Source organism: Nicotiana tabacum, chromosome 23 (assembly GCF_000715075.1).
Source record: "Nicotiana tabacum cultivar K326 chromosome 23, ASM71507v2, whole genome shotgun sequence".
Taxonomy (NCBI): domain Eukaryota; kingdom Viridiplantae; phylum Streptophyta; class Magnoliopsida; order Solanales; family Solanaceae; genus Nicotiana; species Nicotiana tabacum.
The window spans coordinates 140,273,718-140,294,212 of NC_134102.1; the positions used below are offsets into that span (position 1 = coordinate 140,273,718).

The following is a 20,495-nucleotide window of genomic DNA, read 5'->3' on the forward strand; positions in this document are numbered from 1 at the left end:
TTGTGCTGCACCTTTAGATTCGTGAAATCTTGAACTTTTTATATTACTTTTGTTGTTGCTAAAAGTAATTGTGCTTCACCTGTTTCAGATTTGTGCTTGCTTTAAACCTCTATGGCACTCACTTAGTTCACTTTTTATTGATTGGTATACTCAATTAGTGAAAACAACAAACACAATATTACACCATTCACGATGTTTATACCTAAATAGTAATCCGTATCGACATAAATCTCGTCATGAATAGCCATAAGCAACAACAGGGTTCCAACCATACATGTACAAAAGTGAAAAACACAACGCTGATTTCCATAAGATTTAGTCCAACATCAGTTGTTCAAATTGGCATTTCACTGAGGTTGTAATTATCTATCGCCCATGAGAAATCGAGTGTTTACATCTCTCTTAGATTAAATGAAATGCCGATATATCATATCTATTACCAGAAATTTATTTTCTTGCTTGTCCAATACGAATATTAACCAAAAAAATAAGTGAACAAATAACTAAGTACAAACAAATACATATCTAGGCCTAGAAAAGGATAAACTTTCTGCTCTTCTGGCCAAAATTCAGCCTTCATTGTGTAAGCAACATCAGCACCATGTTCATCAGACTGGATTTCCAGCTAGAGTCGTAATGTGTCTATTCAAGTGCACAGTTGGTGAAGCCCTGACAATCTTTCTAGCTACTTCCAAAAAACTGTGACCAAAATAGAGCAAAAAGTTGTAATATAACATAAACATAAACATGACTTCAATCTATTAAGAAGTTTCAAACCTACACTTACGTGTAAGCGCATCTCTTTCCAACAATGCAGAAATCACGGTCCTTGCAAGATACCGTCACCAACCAAATCTATGTAAGTTTCTATATAATTGAACCTTGGGCTATGCTCCCATCAATGCCTCGAGGATTCAGAAGCTACCTCACGCCCAACAACTCCTTCAGATGCTCTTTACCACTGCATACAGAAACCATTCAACCACCTCATTAACAATCATAAGCACACGACGTAAGGAAGAAATCTGTGGGGTGAGCTTGAGTTACTCTTTTTTAGTTCATAATGCAAGAATCCTGGGATAAGGAAAAACCTATTTCTTCCTGCAAGAATCCTAGGATAAAGAAAAACCTATTTCTTCCCTTTTACTACACTACAGGAGACCCCAGTAGTTTACTCAGGACAATTCAAGGCCATTTATCTTATCATTGGATGCACAAATCCCCTCTTTGCCAAAGGAATGCTTACTGAAGGGAAATGTTAACTACTTGATTAAAAAAGAAATAGTCAGTCCTTGGACTATAATATGTCACATCGGCTATTAGTTTCACAGCAGATGGAGTTTCTATAATATGTCATAACTTGCTAAGACCAAAATATTAGAGTTGTCTCTATCCAGATCTACTAATGGAAACCAAAAGACTAGTTGCAGCAGCATAGAGAGGCAAAATTCTTTTTTCCCTGCGCTGAAACTAAAGAGGATTCTGAATCATGTCCACTAAAGATCAATTCAGAAGGTTGATATTGATAATCCTCTATTATAATATTGTTCTAATTCTATCTATTATCCTCTGTCCTTCATCAATTTACACTAAAGTTGCCGTAACTGCTCAAGTCCTTTTACCATATAATGCCATAAGGCCCATAACATCACTTTTATGAAGCGAGCTCAACAGGTCATATTTTGCTAATTGGTATTTTGCTTTTGGAAAATGTTCTTTTTTCTCTTTCTTTACTTCTTCTAAAGCGAGGCGGCCACATTTTACAGTTCTGGCAATATTCTATAATTTACTAAGGACGGATAGAAGTACAGAAAAATTCTGTTAGAATAAAAGCAATTTGAGGTTCGGGCCACAGGATTCAACTGCAGCAGCCTTCTGATCGCAAGACTTGTGAAGTATAAGATTTATAAATTCCTTTTTTTAATGAAAAGTAGAAAATTTGATTACAAATAAGCTTATCAGATTCAAGCAGCTTCCATCCTCATGATATTTTACCTTTTATGTTGAAATAAAAAACACTATATAATGTGTAGAGGTAACATTAATTTATAAAGAGACTAGCAGACTCAGAAGTACCTGTCCGGAAATGAAGGAATTATCTCTTCAAGAACATGTAGCATTAAGGAGTTAGTGGTCTCATCAGAGGAGCTTCCCCTGTCCTTGAGAACTGTAAAGAAATTAGTAAAGACCAGCCTTCAAAAATACAAAAATTTCAAACTTTCAAGGATTGGAAGCAAGAGAACCAGTGTAGGGGACCATATTTTGGTAAGGTTCATATTTCAAAGCTCCATCAGAGGATTTTGAATCATGTCACAATAATAGCAAATTCACATTATGAAACTTTGCTGACAATCACTCAAGCTATCTAAAACCATCTATAACTTTCAAGTGTCCAGGGATTTAGCAATAGCAAAGTAACTTGGAGGAATTTACGGCGCAATTCTCTTGTAGATATTACAAAGGTTAGGATCCAGCAACATCAACGTACCATTGCAGTATCAATCTCTCACTCACTTAAGCATATTATCTTCAGATAATAAACAACCATTCTACTCCCTGCTTGGTTTTCATTTCTGCCTTGTTTTATTCTAAATCTCAATTTTACTATGCGTCTGTCCTATTCATTCTATTTCTTTTTTTAAGAGCCTCTCTGTGTTCATCTTCCCTTTTTCTTACTGAAACACACTTTTCAACAGGTTCTTTGACTTCTCATACAATGTAGAGTCTGCCACCTCAAAAGCATCGCATAAGTGATATCAATTTCTCACTCACTTAAGCATATTATCTTCAGATAATAAACAACCACTCTACTCCCTGCTTGGTTTTCGTTTCTGCCTTGTTTTATTCTAAATCTCAATTTTACTATGCGTCTGTCCTATTCATTCTATTTCTTTTTTTAAGAGCCTCTCTATGTTCATCTTCCCTTTTTCTTACTGAAACACACTTTTCGACAGGTTCTTTGACTTCTCATACAATGTAGAGTCTGCCACCTCAAAAGCATCACATAAGTGACATCCCACACATTCTTGACAGCATTCAGAAGTCAAAATAGGAAGATAAATTGACCTGAAGAAACAGAATACCGAAAAGATAAAACAGCAATCAGAACAAATTGCAGTATCACCAACAAGATATGTAAGAATCCTTTTTTATCTCAGCAGATATAATTCCTTTTTCTTTTTTGCCTTTTTATCCTAGTCATTCAGGTACAAGGTTCAAATCCCACCAAAAGCCCTCCTTTCTTATATCTTTTCCTCTGCCACTATTTCCTACCCCAACAACATCTCAATCCTAATATATTTGGGTCAGCAAAAGAAGAATAAAGAAAAGAAAAAGGGAACAAAATAAATCTAAAGTGCTCAACCTAAAATCTCATTTCATTTTGTACTATTCAGGACACCTTTTTAATAGCAATCCTACAGAATACCCACTCATTGCCATACCAATGAGATGAAGCATCAATAGAACATGCAATCCTACGCATAATAATTGTTTCCCTTTTCTACTTGCACTAGGTCTTTCCCCTAGACTGTGTTTCCAAAGGCATTTTCAGGCATGTTTAACTGCCTTTGAGAAAGAGTTCAACCGAGCCGAGCCAAGATAGAAAACTTTTCATGCTACGTCTGAGTAGGCTCATATAGTGCATAATCCCCCCAGATAATCTTTAAAGGTGTGACTTGTTGGTCAGAGCAAGATTAAACAGTTGAGATCTCAACTTTCACAGGATAAGATATTCAGAACAGCCACTTCACTAGGTAGGCATAGTGCTTCTCGTAACTCAAAATGCAGGTATACTAAACCTTACGAGAGTTTTCCATGCACGATGTTCCTTAAGTGACACCTTTGAAATTTAAATGCCCATGGAGTGCTGTTTAGACATGGAAAATATAAAAAGCAAAGGCAGGAAGGTAGAATCTGTCTAAAACAATCAAAAGATATTATCTTTTTTCAGTGACTACCCAATTGTTTAGACTCAGAAGCAGCATAAGAAGAGTTCTGTGTTCAGATACCTTCAAAATTGTTGGGATCTGAAGTATTGCCTTGGAGATATGATACATCATCATCAGATAACTGTAGCCCATCCAACTGAGCAAACTTATTCAACATGCAGCCGACAAGACTGTAAGCAACCATACTAGTATCATCAGAAGCTTCCTGAATAAGAAGATACTGATTTCTACTCAAGTTGTTCCTGCGAGGCAATGCATTTTTTTCTTCTGAACACTCTTCCGATGTATATCTTGGTGGCCTGCATCCTAGATGCCATGCAGCTTCTTTTTGCTCCATATCGTTCCTGTCTGATTCTTTATTAGGCGAGAAAGGTGTAGAAAATTTATTTTGATCTCTGGTGGACATAGATGGGCACAAATCCTTTCCTCCGTGCTGGCCCATGCTTCTAAAATGGTAATCTTTTCCACTCCTACTCTTAGCACCTTCAAAACTTTTTGATTCTAAGAATGACAATGAATTGTCAAACCAATTGGAATGAACTGAATCTACTTCATCGGTATACATTGACTCAAGTTTGACGTTCAACTTGTGTTTGGGTGAAAGCGGAGAGGATAAAGACTTGGAGTCACTTTGGTTTAACTCACCCACACTTTCTAATTGGCTGTATGAGACATTAGAATCAGACCTAAAATTTCGAGGATGATCAGAAAGATTCTCATCTTCATCACCAGCTTCAAAATAAGTTTCCTCTATGTTCTCCATGTATGCATTAGCAAAGTCTTCACTGACATCACTTTCAGCAAGTAAATCCCAAACAATTTGTTTTATCTGAGCACTAATATTCAGCACACATTCTACTTCCTCTTCAACCTCCTTATTTGAGTAGGTTTTCTTAGATGCATGCCTAGATGTTTTGTTAATAATAGCAAGACTTTCTAGTAAACTTTCAGGTATAGACTGCAAGTCGCTGCATTCGAGAAGATACTCAGTCAACAGTTTCCTCACTTTCACACGCAAACGAACACTTTCTTTGGCAGCTCTAGCATTCGAATCCAGTACAAGCGGCAAACTTCCCAGCTCCGCAAAACTTATTTTTCTTTTATCATCTAGCATCCTGATTGCTTTTGCTATATCATTCTGCAATGCTTCTATATCTGGTGAAAGTTTTTGGAACACCATCTGAGAGGGACAATCAGTTTTTGGCTTTAACATTAAGGTTGCCACGGACAAAGCCTTGGCCAGGGGTTCTGGTGGCTCATCTCCTTCTTCATAGTCTGATAGTATTTCCAAAGATGTTCTCCTGATTTGTTTAACAAAATTTCCCTTATTCCACCCTATTCGTTTAGACTGCATCTTAGGGATGTATCCAGAGACATCCCTGAGATTTCTAAGCATTTTACTCAAAGTTAGAAGAGACAGCTCCTCAAGTCTATCCAGTATATAAATAGCAGCACTGCGAAAGGATTCGGAGGTAGAACAAAGAACCCTATGGTTAACATGGAAGTTTTGAGGATCATTGAGGAGTTGAGAAATTCTTTTAATCCGACTTCGACTGGAATCATCATGGTTATGGAGAATTTTGGGAAGAAATTGCTTTATTATCCTTCTCGTTTGCCAATTGGTTTTCTCAAAAGTAATTGAACCACCAGTTACTGTCTCCGCAATACAGCATAACCCCTTGTTGTTCATCTTATCAAGCAGGGAATATATGCATCCCAAATTCTCAGCTGAATTAAAGAGCAATATGGCTGGAGCATCAGGACATGTCCTTTCATCCTTATGCACTCCAAATGCCTTTGCAACAGAAGTTCTAATATTTTCATAATATAACTGCAATTAAGACACACAGAAACTATATCAGCTTAGTGGGGGAAAATAAAATTGCAACTTAGTTTAACAAAAAGCAGATAATATTCAATACAAAAAGAAACAGGTTTTTTTAAAAATAAAGAGTGCATGAGTCTTTTGCTTCAGAAGTTACATATAAGCAGTATCATTTGGATTTTAAAAACAATAAACTGAGGAATGTTTTATCTACTTCGACTTGCAGAATGCCATTACATCAGCAAGCATTAGAAAGAACACTTACATCATCTTCTCTAATCAATGATTCAGGTAAAGTCCTGCAGATACAGAATCAAAGAGTAGACGTTGAGTTAGAAGTGCAAAAAGTTTACTAGGAAAACAACAAGCAACCATTGCTAATGCAATATGAATCCAGATAACAAAATACATAAACAAGAGCAGCCCACATAATAAGGTACTGTATACTTATAATCAGGATGTAGAAAGAGTATAGGAAACAACTTTCGTAAAAAAATTACAATGCTTTAAAAGAGCCAAGGAGACTGATATCACAAAGTGTGGCCTACGTATTGGATCTATTTCTGTGTTTAAACAAGCACACTTGGAAAAATAGATTTCAAAGTTTAGCAACAAGGAGCGTAACCTGTGGATGGTTTTTACTTACTACAAAATTAGATGGAGGTCACTGATCACAAATATGAATATGGTGTTGATACTCTCTGATGGAACTCAGAAAGAAACGATGGTTTATACAGTTGTTCGATGTGGAGGGGCATTAGGAGAGGACTGGATAAGAGATTGGGTGTCATCACTTATGTCCATCTCATCCATCAACCTTGGGGACTGCTAATTTCTGGGTCAAATCATACTACAATCAACACTAAGAGAATATAGGATTAAGGATCCTTGAAAGGCATGAGGCAATGCATATCACATTTAAATTCTGTAGTTTTTGCATGGGAAGATAGTCGATACTAAGTAATCACATCTTACTGGTGATAGTCTGTGAAGTATTATGGTTAGTAACTGTTGTGTTCTTTTCAGAGGGGCCGAAGACTGTTAACCATCTGCTATTGCATTGTCCCTGAGCTTTAGTGTGCTGGTCACTTGTGTTGTACTGGCAGGGTTCAATGATATATGCCCCCCATCAGTCGAGAAGTTGTTAATGGCTGGAAAATGCACTTCAAAGAAAAATATATACGAATATGGAGAAACATCTCCGCAAGTCTCTTTTAGTGCATCTCAATGGAAAGGAACAATCAGCATTTAAGAGAAATTGAAACACAACTCACTTCACTTCTATCAGAACTCATGGGAACGCCTTTTCATTGATATTATAAGTGATTGTAGAATTCTGATATTTGCGTTTTTTTCTTGGGTGGTATTTGTGTATTTTTGGAAAGTATCCTTGCAATTGGCTTTTTCTGTAAGTGCCTTTTTCCTTGGACTTGCCTGAGCTGTACAACAACAACAAACCCAGTGTAATCCCACAAGTGGGGTCTAGGGAGGGTAGTGTGTACGCAGACCTTACCCCTACCTTCAAGAAGGCAGAAAGACTGCAATCCATATTTGTGGACGCTGATAATAAGGACCATGTACACTTATTATATTTCATCTCATTTACAAATATCAAGTTTCAGAATTTCATTAGCTACATAAACCGTCATTAAAATGTGAATCATTACATTATGGTCTGCAAACATATAAAATGAAGAATCACAACACTCAGTAAGTGTTCTTTAACATGACTTCCCTGACTTAGCCAAAGCTAATAAAAGAAGAAGGAAATTTCGCAAAGGGATAGTCCAGAAAACTATAATGAAATTCACAGACAATTGCATCCCAATACCTGTGCATTCAATTGAGCAGTCAATTTGCAAATATTCAATGACGAAAGCAGTGCAATGGACTAACATGCCTTTTCTAGGGAGAGATGCTATTACTAACTAGACAGTCATAATCCAAGAAGTGGAAAAGAAGAGTTTTTACAAAAAGATATAGAAAATTTAAAGACAAAAGAACGTTCTCACATATCACCGTGAGGTTTGAGTCTTTCCATCTTTTTTCGCTCTCGTTCCGATAAATGCAAGTCCATTAACCACCTGCAGAATGAATTTCTTATCTCTAACATAATACTCAAAATCAATTATTCCCATTTCCCACAAACACTTCATACATTACTGATACAAAGAAAATTACGCCCTCCGTCTAATTTAATACAACAGTCGTCCCATTTTAGAACGTCCTAAAATGTTTGACACCATCTTATTTCTACACAAACTTACATTGAATTCATTTAATTATTCAACTTCTTTTTATAAGTAAATTTTATTTCACTTGTATAAACTGAACAAAGGCTGCGCAAGTAGTTAAGAAACTATTCATACTTTATAATGTTTTGTCTATCAAACTAATTTTTCAATTCTTACTTGAATATTTTCTTCCACGGCAAGTGAAACACAATTATATAAAATGAGAAAGAGGGACTATTAAACAAAACGAAAGTTACACTCATTAATTGGCAACGTTCATCAATGTGCTAACAGTATCTAAATCCAGGTCAATGAAGTGGGTTGAGAACCATGAGGTCTCAAGTTCAAATAACAATGGAGGCAAAAGCACTAGGTGATTTCTTCTCATATGTCCAAGTCTTGGTAAACAGAGTTACCTGACACCGGTACTGGTGGGGGTAGCAGGTACCCGATGGGATAGTTGAGGTGCGTGCAAGCTTGGCCTAGACACCATCATCATCCCAAAAAGAAATTCGATCGTAGCATTGTATTATATTTAAAACGAAGAGTTAAATTAAGGTCAGAAGATAAAAATAAAAGGTTTACCTTCTTTTGAGCCTTAGGTCTTTATCTTGCTGCTTCAATTGAGATAGCAACACCCTACAATCCTCCGTATAGCCCTCCATTTTCTCCTATTCTTTCACAACAGATAAGAAAATATAGGGTTTCAGGCTTTAAGTGAGTCTTCAATTCTACGTGAAACTGAAAATCACTTAAGAAAGGATTTTTTTTGCGTGTAAAATTAGTTATCTCAAGAGCGATGGAACCAGGAGCAGAGGGGGATGCAGCATCAGTCATAGCCAATGTTAGTGAACATTATATCATGTAATGTTAGGGGACTTAATAGAGTTAGAAAAAGGAGATTGATTTAAAGTTTGATACTCAGTTGGAAGACAGATTTTTTGTTTCCAAGAATCTAAAATAGAAGGGGATATCAAGGAGATAGTAAAAGAATTATGGGGTAATAGATGGGTGAAATTTGCACAACTAGAAGCTAGTGGGACTAGAGGGGATATTGTAGTAATGTGGGATGGTAGAATATGGAAGGGGGGAAATTTGTTGTGTGGGAGCACATACAATTACTCGTAAATTCTTAGGTAAGACTCAGGAATACACATGGCATCTTTCAGCCGTGTATGCTCCTAATGACAGAAGAGAAAGGGAGGAAGTTTGGTGGGAGCTGGCAGGTGCAAGAGGCCTCTATAATGGGCCTTGGGTGGTATGTGGGGACTTCAATACTGTAAGGTTCCCATCAGAGAAGAAGAATTGCTCCAGATTCACAAGAGCTATGACTGAGTTCTCTAATTTTATTGAAGACATGGAACTGGTAGACACCCAACTATCAGGAGGTGAATACACATGGAGAAAAGGTGACACGCATGTTATAGCAGCTAGACTGGATAGGTTCTTGATTTCTGCTGACTGGAATGAAGATTTTAGAAACATAAACAATCATTGCTCCATAGAGTTACTTCAGACCATTCACCACTTATGCTTCAATGTGGTAGTTGGGATCCAGTCAAATCATACTTTAAGTTTGAAAACTGGTGGCTGCAGACTGAAGGATTCAAAGATAGAGTACAAGAATGGTGGAACTCTTTTACTTGTGAAGGAAGGCCTGATTTCATCCTAGCTTTCAAACTTAAAGCCTTGAAGGCAAAACTCAAAGAATGGAGCAAAACTCTCCAAGGCAACTTAGTACTGCAGAAAGCAAGTATCCTCAGCCAACTTGCAGAGCTGGAAGAGTTACATGACCAAAGGAGCTTGACAGAGGAGAAAATATTTACAAAAACCTCCTTGTCCATGGAGTTTGAGGTGATTGCAAACCATGGAAAAGTGGCATGGAGACAGAGGTCCAGGGCCCTCTTGTTAAAAGAGGGAGACAGGAACACTAAGTTCTTCCACATAACAGCTAATGCTCACAGGAGATATAACAATATTGATCAGTTGATAGTAGAAGGGGAATCTCTGCAGAATCCAGAAGATATCAAGTGGGAGGTTATCAGATTTTACCAAAACCTCTACACAAAAGAAGAGGAGTGGAGGCCACTAGGTTCCATCAGAAGAAACAGTCAAATGTGTTATTACACCAAAAGATAATTTAATGCTACAGAGCCCCTTTGAAGAACAGGAGATATGGGAAAGTGTAAAGGCATGTGCTGCAGACAAAGCACCTGGCCCAGATGGATTCTCAATGGCCTTCTTCACTAATTGATGGGAAGTGGTTAAAAGGGAAGTTGTAGCAGTTGTTCAGAACTTCTATGACCAAGAAATATTTGAAAGGAGCCTTAATGCTATTTTTGTGGCTTTAATTCCTAAGAAGGTGGGGGCCAAAGAACTAAGAGACTTCAGGCCTATCAATTTGATAGGCAGTATATACAAGATTATATCCAAGTTATTGACTGAGAGGCTCAAGAAGGTGGTCAACAAACTGGTGGATTCTCAACAGATGGCATTCATAAGAGGCAGACAGATCATGGATGTTGTCCTAATTGCCAATGAATGCATTGACACAAGGAAAATAAGCAAGGAACCTGGGATATTATGCAAGCTGGATATAGAGAAAACATATGATCATTTGAACTGGAATTTTCTTCTGGAAACCCTCCGGAAAATGGGCTTTGGTGGAAGATGGATTAACTGGATAAAATTCTGCATTTCTACTGTGAGCTTCTTAGTACTCATTAATGGAGCACCAGCTGATTTTTTTCCTTCTCAGAGGGGTCTGAGACAAGGGGATCCCCTTTCCTATTCATTATTGCCATGGAAGGACTGAATGATATGTTGAAAAGAGCTCAGACAAATAATTGGATAAGGGGCTTCAATGTGAATTGTAGGGCTGATAGCAACATGATGATTTCCCACTTGCAGTATGCTGATGACACCTTGGTGTTTTGTGAAGCTGATAGAGAACAACTGAAAGTATTAAGGGTGATCTTCATTCTTTTTGAAGCCGCTTCTGGGCTACACATAAATTGGCACAAAAGATTCGTTTATCCGGTCAATGAGTTAATGGAGCTACAAAGTCTTGCTGATATTCTTGGTGGGAATGTAGGTGAATTACCTACTATATACGTGGGGATGCCATTGGGAGCTAAGAACAAATCAAAAGGAATTTGGAATGGTGTGCTGGAGAAATGTGAAAAGAAGCTAGCAAATTGGAAGAATCAATATCTATCTATGGGGGGTTGACTAATCTTGATTAACTCTGTACTTGATGCCATGCCTACTTATATGATGTCTCTATTCCCAATTCCAGCCAATGTAGTGAAAAGAATTGATGCATTAAGAAGAAATTTCTTATGGGAAGGCAACAGTGAGAAAAAGAAGTTCCATCTGGTTATATGGAATTCTCTTACTACTAGCAAGAAGACAGGGGGATTGGGAATCAAAAACCTGAGAGTCCAGAATCATAGTTTGATGATGAAGTGGCTATGGAAATTTGTGGCAGATGAGCAATCACTGTGGAGAGAGGTCGTTAGGGAGAAGTATGGAATGGAAGGAAAATAGACAACCAAACCAGTAAGAAGACCATATGGTGTCAGTTTGTGGAAGTCAGTCCAAATTCAAAGTAGGAAATGGTATGAAGATTTCCTTGTGGGATGACAATTGGCTAGGCCAAGGCCCTTTGAAGCTACTTTTTCCTGACATATATACTTTGAATCAACAACAACAAGCAACACTAGATGAGGCATGGACTAATCAAGGTTGTAATCTTACCTTCAGAAGACTTCTAAATGATTGGAGATTGACAGAGTAATAGAGTTTTACAATACTTTGGAGCTATTCAGTGGAATCAACTCTAATCAAGATCTCATCATATGGCAAGGGAATAGGCAGGGGAAGTTTTCTGTTAAGTCTGCTTATAAGGAATTCAACCTATCTAATAACCAGGTTGGATGTTGGCCATGGAAGATGATATGGAAAGTAAAAATCCCTTATAAGGTTGCTTGCTTTACATGGTTACTAGCAAAAGAAGCGGTTCTAACACAAGATAATCTAATCAAGAAAGGTTTTCACTTGTGCTCTAGATATTACTTATGTGGAGAGGAGGAGGAGACAATTAGTCATCTCTTTTTGCATTGCAAATTCACTGTTCAAATATGGAGGATTTTTATCAGTTTTAGGGAAATTTTATGGGCAATGCCGGGATGAATTCTTGATGTTCTAGCTTGCTGGAATAAAGAGGGCTACCTTTCTAGTTATAAAGAGAGATGGAGAATTGTCCCAGCTTGCATATGCTGGACAATCTGGGAAGAGAGAAATCAGAGATGTTTTGAAGACAAATCCAGTAACATCCAGAAGACGAAGATGAAATGTCTAGCTCTTTTCTATTTTTGGTGTAAAGGAAAGTTTTTGGAGGATCATGAATCCATTTTTGGTGTGCTAGATTCCTTGTGAGAAGACCAAGGATTATAAGTGTTTTAATTTTCTTTTTGGGCACTCATTTTGTAATTATGGGTGACTTCACAAAGTTAGTGAAGTCTATATATTAATATACAAATATGTTACCTTCTCAACAAAAAAAACTGAAACACATCATGAGGCAGGAAAAAGTGGTCAACACTTAATTTTGACGTAATCATCATTGCGCTAGATTTTCTAAATCAATAGAAGCTTTCATACAGTGCCAAGCTATCTGTAAAAACATTTATGAAAAAATGGGAACAAACCCGGCAGTATAATCCAAAATTCATTAAGATTTGTAATTTATCGTTAAAAATTTATATAAAGAAAAATATCGAGAAACAGAGAAAGAGAAACATACTATTTGATTTAGCAGAACGAGGGACTTGGCGACAGAAGGAGATGAAAAGGAGGCAACAGAGGAAGACAGCGCCAGTGTAATGTTGGCGAGAATTTGAGAGTGAGTGGAGTTCGAATTTGGGTCTATTTATTTGTTGTTTATCCAGCCCGCTATAGAAGTAACTTGGGCTTGGCCCAAGATCCTTCCATTCAGGTTATCAAAACTTGCCTTGTTGTATCCCTCTTCTTTGTCTAAAATTTGTATGCAAAGTAAAATATTTTAAACGGGCCAGCAATGAAATTTCGCTTGTGATATTTAACTTTGGGTATAAATTTAAGATAAAACGACCATTATGGGTCCCAATAGCACTAATACATAGCCTAAACATGATTTCTAACAAAAATTACATTTCAAATCCTCTAACACATAGACTACAATAATAATATTCAAATAAGATGACTACAAAGTTCCGCTTGTACTGGGTTCGAATGCTAAATTATGCCATAATGTTCTGAAGTTATTTTTCCCACCTGCAATGTTTTTCAACAGATAGCATCTACGAAATCCAAAGCACCTAAAGATCCTAAAGCACCTAAAGTACCTAGAATACGTAAAGCTCCTTCAGTCCTTGTTGTTGTAATGGCCATTTATTTTTAAATCCCAAATCAAGGAAATTTTTGACTCCGTTAAAGTCTGTGAAACACAAAAGACCTGATAAGGAATTCTGTTAACCCGGAAGAAGGTGTGAGGCACTCCCGGATTCCGCAATTTCAGCATGGTCGCTTTACCATTAAAGTCGGCTTAATTATCTGATTATTACATGTTTTAACCTATTGTGCGTTTTTACCTTTTACCGCTTTTAAATATATATATTTTTGCCATTTTAAGTATTTATGAAATTTATTTGAACAAGTTACGATGTCATACACTTGCCGTTTTATACACATCGCGAATCGCGTCGCGTGAAACGCACCCGCAATTTACAACATGTTTATTTTTATTATTATTTTTTAAGTTGGGGGGTCGAGTCACGCAAGTGTGCACTCGAATTTTGGGGTTACGTATCATGATTATGCCACGGGAACCGTACCCATAGTCAAAATAATTTTATTAAGCGCGCCTAAAGCAAACTACGAATGTTCACAAGTTGTTCATTTTTCCTAAGGTTTGAGATCAAATGTGAAGGTTTAAGAGTTATGGGATTTACTTGAGGAAATAAGACATTTAATTCTTTAAAGTCGTTCTCCCCGGTCCGTTGCTTATCAAAGCGCAATGAAATTTATACTAATGCAAACTTAGAACAGTCATGATATTCTCATAAACCATACTTTAGAAAACCAACTGCAGAGCAAATGTTTTACAAAATGGCCACAATCAGTGCAATTGTTTAGGTTGCTGATTGCGTGATGGTCTATTACTAATACTATACATTTGAGTCAATATTCTTCGTGAGTCTACTATGCAACATCAAACTGGAATTAAAACTACAGACCCAATCCTCCCCGTGGCTACAAGCTAATTGTCACAATATAGCCACTTTACACTAATAGCCAAATCCAAGCTTATGTTCTTCCATCCTATTTCTTTAGATTCTCATTGGTGCTGACCATTTAGTGAGGATTCTTTTCAACGCCAGAAACCATCCAATTAGTCGAATAAAATTACTCACACTTCATAAAGCCCAGATTCAATCAACAAACACACGGAGTTGCTCTAATTCTCATGAAATCCAGATTCAATCAACACTCGGCTTTCAATTGATTTTATTAATGTTCTACTCACTGTTTGAAATTAAATCTAACAAATAAATTCATATAATAGCAATAGATAAACTAAACAACAACAATGATTCCATAACAAAACAAATCTGAGAACAATTTTATGGAGAACATACCTACACTGCACAAGGATCAAATTTAGAAGAGAAGAAAGCCAAATAAGCTGGAATCAGTAAATTGGAGCTCAGCAGAAGCAGAATCAACAAAACGCAGCTTCAAATTCTGAATAAATCAAACTCGAACACCCAGAAGTTGTACAAGTAATGCAGCAGAAATCGGAAGAGCCTTTGAAATTCACTTTTCCCTCAATTTTCTTCTGTTTTTCTTTTAAAGCTTTTATGTGTTTCTATCTTCTTCTTTTTTTGGATTTCCAACTTTTAGCTGTTCTCTGTGATTGTGTTCAAATTTCAGATCGTGAGAGTATGTATGTGAGTGTGAAGAAAGAGGGAGTAGATGAGAGAATCAGTGAGAATGAGAGAACGAGAGTCGGGGCTGGGGAGATGGAAGACGACACGACGTCGTTTAGGGATTCTATGGCGTCGTTTGGCTGGTCCTTGAAGCCAGATGGGCGTACCAGGTATCCATGTTGGGCTGGGGCGTGGGTTATATATTGAAATTGGGCCTAGAAAAATCGGCCCAGGGGCTTAATTGAGACACATAGCAGCCACTTTCTTTCTTTCTTCTAATTTCTAAATTAAAACACTTTCATTTAGTCACCCTAATTAAAACTATATTGTAAAATCGAACTATCTATCTATTTTACCTAATACTTTACTAATTAACCAATTACCTAATTAATTATACCTAAAGGTGTAAAAACAAGACAAAGCAACTAATGCATTTTTTGTGATTTTTATGTATTTTAATAATGCAATTAAAGTCTAAATATGCAATGAATGCAAGTTAAAAAAAAATGACTTTTTCATGATTTAAAGTTATTTTTAATTATGAAAATTGCAACGAAATTCCAAACAAACCAAAATATAATAGATAAGGGACTCCTAAAATTCCATAAAAGTAATTAAAATTATTGTGGACTATTTTAGGAGTATTTTTAAACATAGGGCAAAAATTACGTGCTCACAGCTACTCATCTTTGCTCGGAAACACGAAGAGTTTTCGGGAAAAGATAAAGTGAGCAATCCTGAGCAATATTTGCCCGTTTGATACTCCATGGGAAGCATTTTGAAAAAGTTTGACTGAATCTTGCTTCGTATGTTGCCTATATATCCTTGGCTATAAAGGATTCAGGTCAGTGTAGTTCTGAAAAGTTTTGGTAGCTGAGACTACCGATGAGCTGTGATTTCACTATTGTTGATGATGTTACTGCTTGTTGAACTCCTTATTATACCAAAATCAGAATAAAAAAAGAAACTAAACAAGCCTATAAGCAATGAGTTACAAGATTCTTACTTATAAGTCTTCTAAAACTTGATCTTGAGTCTTGACTAGTTCTTCATGCAGATTCTGATTTGAACATTAATGCTTGCTAGCTACAGGTGCTAGTTCATTCTTCTACGGCTTCTTCTTTGATCAAAACGGGAAATGTTATGCTCGTGACTTCAGCCATGTCTTTAGCAGTTCATATCTTTTCATTCGCTTACTTATTTGGTGATGAGGGTATGAATCCCTGAATATACGTGTTATGTATTTGGTATGGAGGTGACACACATGCTAGGTGACGGGCGTGTGAGCGTGCACCGTATGAATTATGACTCGGTTGATTATGTGGTACTGTGTAGCTACCTAATCTTATTTTTATCCATGAAATATCTACGTGTTAGATTAATTGAGATGTAATCCATGCTAGAAACCATGTTAGGCTATATGTTTTATTATGTTGGAACTCACTGAGGTCATATCTACTGTTGAGTTATTTGCTTAAGCTGCAGTTACATACTCAGTCATAGTATTCATTTGCATAGCATATCTCAGTCTCTATTATCATTTGTTGTCACAATATATTATCATTGTTTGGGCTGATTGGCAAGAGATTTGTGAGCCCGAGAGACTGGAGAGATTGATGACCGAGTTGTGGCCCGCGAGCCGTGTTGTGAGTGAGATATGTGGACGGGATTGTACGCCGCAACATGCCTTATGCTATGTGTGGATCGGGTTGCACGCCGCAACAGGCCGTATAGTTATATGTGGATCGGGTTGCACGCCGCAGCAAGCACCGTACAGTACTGAGAGACTGAGCTTGATGAGTGGGAGTGTGAGACATTGAGATTGAGTACTATGAGAGCATGAGTACATGATTTCATCACTGTGATGCATTGCATTTGATATTTATACTTGACATGCATGCATAGAGATGCATTCCCTCATGTTACACGATTTTGTGACATTTACGACTTCACATGCACATTGACATGTAGGCATAAAGACGTACTTCCTCATACTGTCTAAGATTGAAACATCTTATCTGTTGTTGAAAGTTCTTGGAAACACCATAGATTTATGACTTACTCATATTTTGGTGATTTCGGTGAATGATTTGGGTTTTATTATTATACTTTAAAAGCATGCATATTTTTTCGCAAACTATGAACGAGCTGAGCATCATATCTTTGAGTTGCTTCTTTTACTACTTTTATTATATCGTCACTGCTTTATCCAAGCTTTTTGGAGTTGGACTCTAACTGTTATCCAAGCTTGTCACTACTTTCAACCTAAGGTTAGGTTTATTGCTTATTGAGTACATGGGGTCGGTTGTACTCATACTACACTTCTGCACCTTGCGTGCAGATTTTGGATGTTGATGTTGATGTGTGTGGCTAAAACTGAAATTGAAGATGTACCTGCGTTCCGGTCATAACTGCCTCTTATTCTTGGTAGCTTTAGAATTTTCAATCTGTTCATGTATATCTCAAACAGACGATGTATTTAACTCATACCAGCTTTGTAAACTCTAAATCTTAGAAGCTCATGATTTGTACTACTAGTCATTGAGAAATTCTTTGTATAAAGTTCAGTTATATTATCATTATTTCTTTCAGTAAATCTCATTTGAATTGGATTTTTGTTAAATTCGCTTATCTAGCGGGTCGGGTTAGGTCCAATCACGACTAATTGTATTTTGAGTCGTAACAATAAATTTTGTTCATCAACCAAGGTTACGTTTCCAGAAACTCATGCAGGTAGGACTTAGGAGGTCCCTATGGTGTTGTGATTTTCACTACCATAGTGTTAAAAGGTGAAATTGGACTAGTTCTAGAGGAATTCCAACAAAATAAAAGGACATGCTCTTAATTATTGAGTCGAATATATTTCCTATATATACGCATTTTTTGGATTTGTTTTATTAATGTTGTTAATAATTACTACTAATGTTATATCCCGGTCAAGTTAAAGCACTAATGCTCATCATTTATGTTGACTAACATCTGCAATGTTGTCTAGGTTCTGTGTTACAAGATTCTCTTTTTTTGTTTTTGAATTTATATCAATTTTTAGACCATGAATTAATATATTAAAACCTGAGGACTTATACGATATTTGTTTTTGTTTGACTATATGACATCTTAAAGTTCTTCTATAGTGTAACCCTTAAGGGATGATTTGAAATACTAGATCTTATATTAATTAATGTTATGTTTGTCTAATTACATCAACTTTTAGATCACTACAACTATCTTAAGCTTTATTGAATTGAAAAGGTCTTGAATTAAGTAATATTTATGGTTAATTATTGTTCTACAATCACGTCATTTTTTTAGCCTCCAAAGCTTTTCAAGGGTCCTTTGTCTACCGAACCAAACAAAAAGGATCTTTTCACTATGACCAAGTAAACTAATTGCTTCAATTATGTAACACTTAATTGATTATTCATGGAATATAGGTTGGAAACATGACAAAGAACATTAATAATTTGCAACTATTGCATCAAGACTGAAGTACGTTGTAAAGTATTTTGGAATATTCATTCTCGGTATTTTCCATTAAAGGCTTCTCTATTTCTTTGCGTACGTCAATACTTATTGATGCGAATTGAGCTTTAATGAGATTTAATTTATAAGGTCAAAAAATTCCTCTTTAGATTTATTAAATATAAAAAGAAATGATAAAAAATAACAGCTCCCTGCATTCACGGCAGGGGAACCAAATTAATCATAAAGTGAACTTTTAATAGTAAATATACTCCATTAGATATAGTTCCAAAAGTTGAAGCAGCATTTTTTGAAAAATTTATCATAGAATTTCACCAGTATAATTTGATACTCCGGTACTCTATGACTACTTTTTAATTATATAAAGCAGAAAAGACTGGTCCGATGGTCTATCAGAAACAACTTCTCAACCTTACAAGTAACAGTAAAGTACGTGTACACCATATACTCTAGAGGTCTCACTTGCACATTCACATTGGATATATAACTGTATCTAATAACAGTTACTCCTTACTACTGCTATTTTTAAATTACAAAGGATGAAAAGTGACTATTTGTGAAATTTATACATTTTTCAACGATTGAAAGATGGGCCGAAGGTGGGCTTGCTGAACCCTGCCCTCTCCTCACACTTCCACCATCTTTGGCCCAACCCAAAATCCTTGTTGGTTTTTGCTTTAGTTATTGAAAAAATTACATTGTATATGTAATGACCCGGCCGGTCGTTTTGAGTATTACAACCCCTTTTTTCCATTTACTGCTCAATTTATGCTTTACAGTTGTTATGTGACTTGCCGGGATTATTGATTCGGGTCCGGTGAGGTTTTGGAATGAATTGGAACACTTAGTTCCAAGGTTTAAAGTTTAAGTTGAAATAGTGATCGGATGTCGACTTATTTGTAAACGACCCCGGAATAGAGTTTTGATGATTTCAATAGCTCCGTATGGTATTTTTGGACTTAGAGCGTGTCCGAAAAATTATTTTGAAGTCCGTAGTTAAATTAGGCTTGAAATGACTAAAATAAAAATTGAAGTTTTAAAGTTTAACCGAGGAGTTGACTTTTTAATATCGGGGTCGGAATTCAGTTCTGAAAATTTGAATAGGTCTGTTATGTTATTTATGACTTGCGTGCAAAATTTGAGGTCAATCGGACTTGATTTGATAGGTTTCAGCATCGAATGTAGAAGTTGAAAATTCTTAGTTTCATTAGGCTTGAATTGGGGTATGATTCGTGGTTTTAGCGTTGTTTGATGTGATTTGAGGTTTCTACTAAGTTCGTATGATGTTTTAGGACTTGTTGGTGTATTTGGTTGAGATCCCGGGGGCCTCAGGCGAGTTTTGGACGGTTATCGAAAAAATTTTGGACTTGGAATGTTGCTGGAATTATTCTAATGTCTGCATCTAGTTTCCTGGAGGAACTGGAGGCAGGAGAAGTTGTTCATCGCATTCGCGACTTGGGTCTCGTGTTCGCGTAAGGTAAGGAAGTAAGGCTACGCGTCTGCGATAGGGCATCGCATTCGCGAAAGGGAAATTGGATGGTGAGGATTTTTGCCTTCGCGTTCGCGAAGGTTCGCCTGGTAAAGCATCATGTTCGCGAAGGACAAATTTTGGACAATACAATTTTGTGCTTCGCGAACACGAGGGACCTGTCGCGTTCGCGAAGAAGAAGGGTCTGGACAGAATGTTTAAGTTCTGATTTTCCATTTTTGATGAATTGGAGCTCGGAAAGAGGCAATTTTTGGGAGATTTTAAAGGAAAACAACGGGATAAATGTTCTTAACTCAATATTGGTCAAATTACTCAAATCCATGGTTGTTTTTTAACATTTAATTGGTGAATTAAGTTGGAAAATTTAAAAAAATCTCTTGGTTTAATTTGAAGCTTTGAGGGCCGAGTTGATATCGGAATTTGGTAAAGATTTTTAAGGTTGGACTCGTGGTTGAATGGACGTTCTTATTTTGGAACTTTTGTCGGGTTCCGAGACGTGGGCCCCATGAGCAATTTTTGAGTGCAATTTCGGATTTTGTTGGA

General features: G+C 36.7%; 1 protein-coding gene across 20 annotated transcripts; it reads right to left on the minus strand.

Moving 5' to 3' along the window:
* Window positions 1-288: 288 nt before the first annotated feature.
* Window positions 289-15,085, minus strand: LOC107766804 (uncharacterized). Of its 20 annotated transcripts, none has more exons than XM_016585659.2 (9): window positions 14,690-15,085; window positions 12,817-13,046; window positions 8,595-8,680; window positions 7,788-7,859; window positions 6,041-6,074; window positions 4,011-5,781; window positions 2,077-2,167; window positions 788-961; window positions 289-699 (listed from the first exon to the last, which is right to left on the minus strand). In XM_016585659.2, exons 3-8 carry the CDS (start codon window positions 8,672-8,674, stop codon window positions 922-924), a joined length of 2,088 nt encoding a protein of 695 aa, XP_016441145.1. In that variant the 5' UTR covers window positions 8,675-8,680; window positions 12,817-13,046; window positions 14,690-15,085; the 3' UTR covers window positions 289-699; window positions 788-921. The 20 variants fall into 20 exon arrangements, with proteins under 20 accessions (XP_016441145.1, XP_016441144.1, XP_016441147.1 ...); XM_016585658.2 differs by having other exon boundaries at window positions 8,595-8,685; XM_016585661.2 differs by lacking the exon at window positions 12,817-13,046 and having other exon boundaries at window positions 14,694-15,085.
* Window positions 15,086-20,495: the final 5,410 nt, after the last annotated feature.

Bases quoted from the DNA above. Each gene is read 5' to 3' on its own strand.
- LOC107766804 (XM_016585661.2), bottom strand. From the start codon at position 8,674: ATGGAGGGCTATACGGAGGATTGTAGGGTGTTGCTATCTCAATTGAAG. The intron at 7,860-8,594 runs GTAAACCTTTTA...TTCATTCTGCAG, and splicing joins GACCTAAGGCTCAAAAGAAG to GTGGTTAATGGACTTGCATT. The intron at 5,782-6,040 runs GTAAGTGTTCTT...TCTTAATTGCAG, and splicing joins CATTGATTAGAGAAGATGAT to TTATATTATGAAAATATTAG.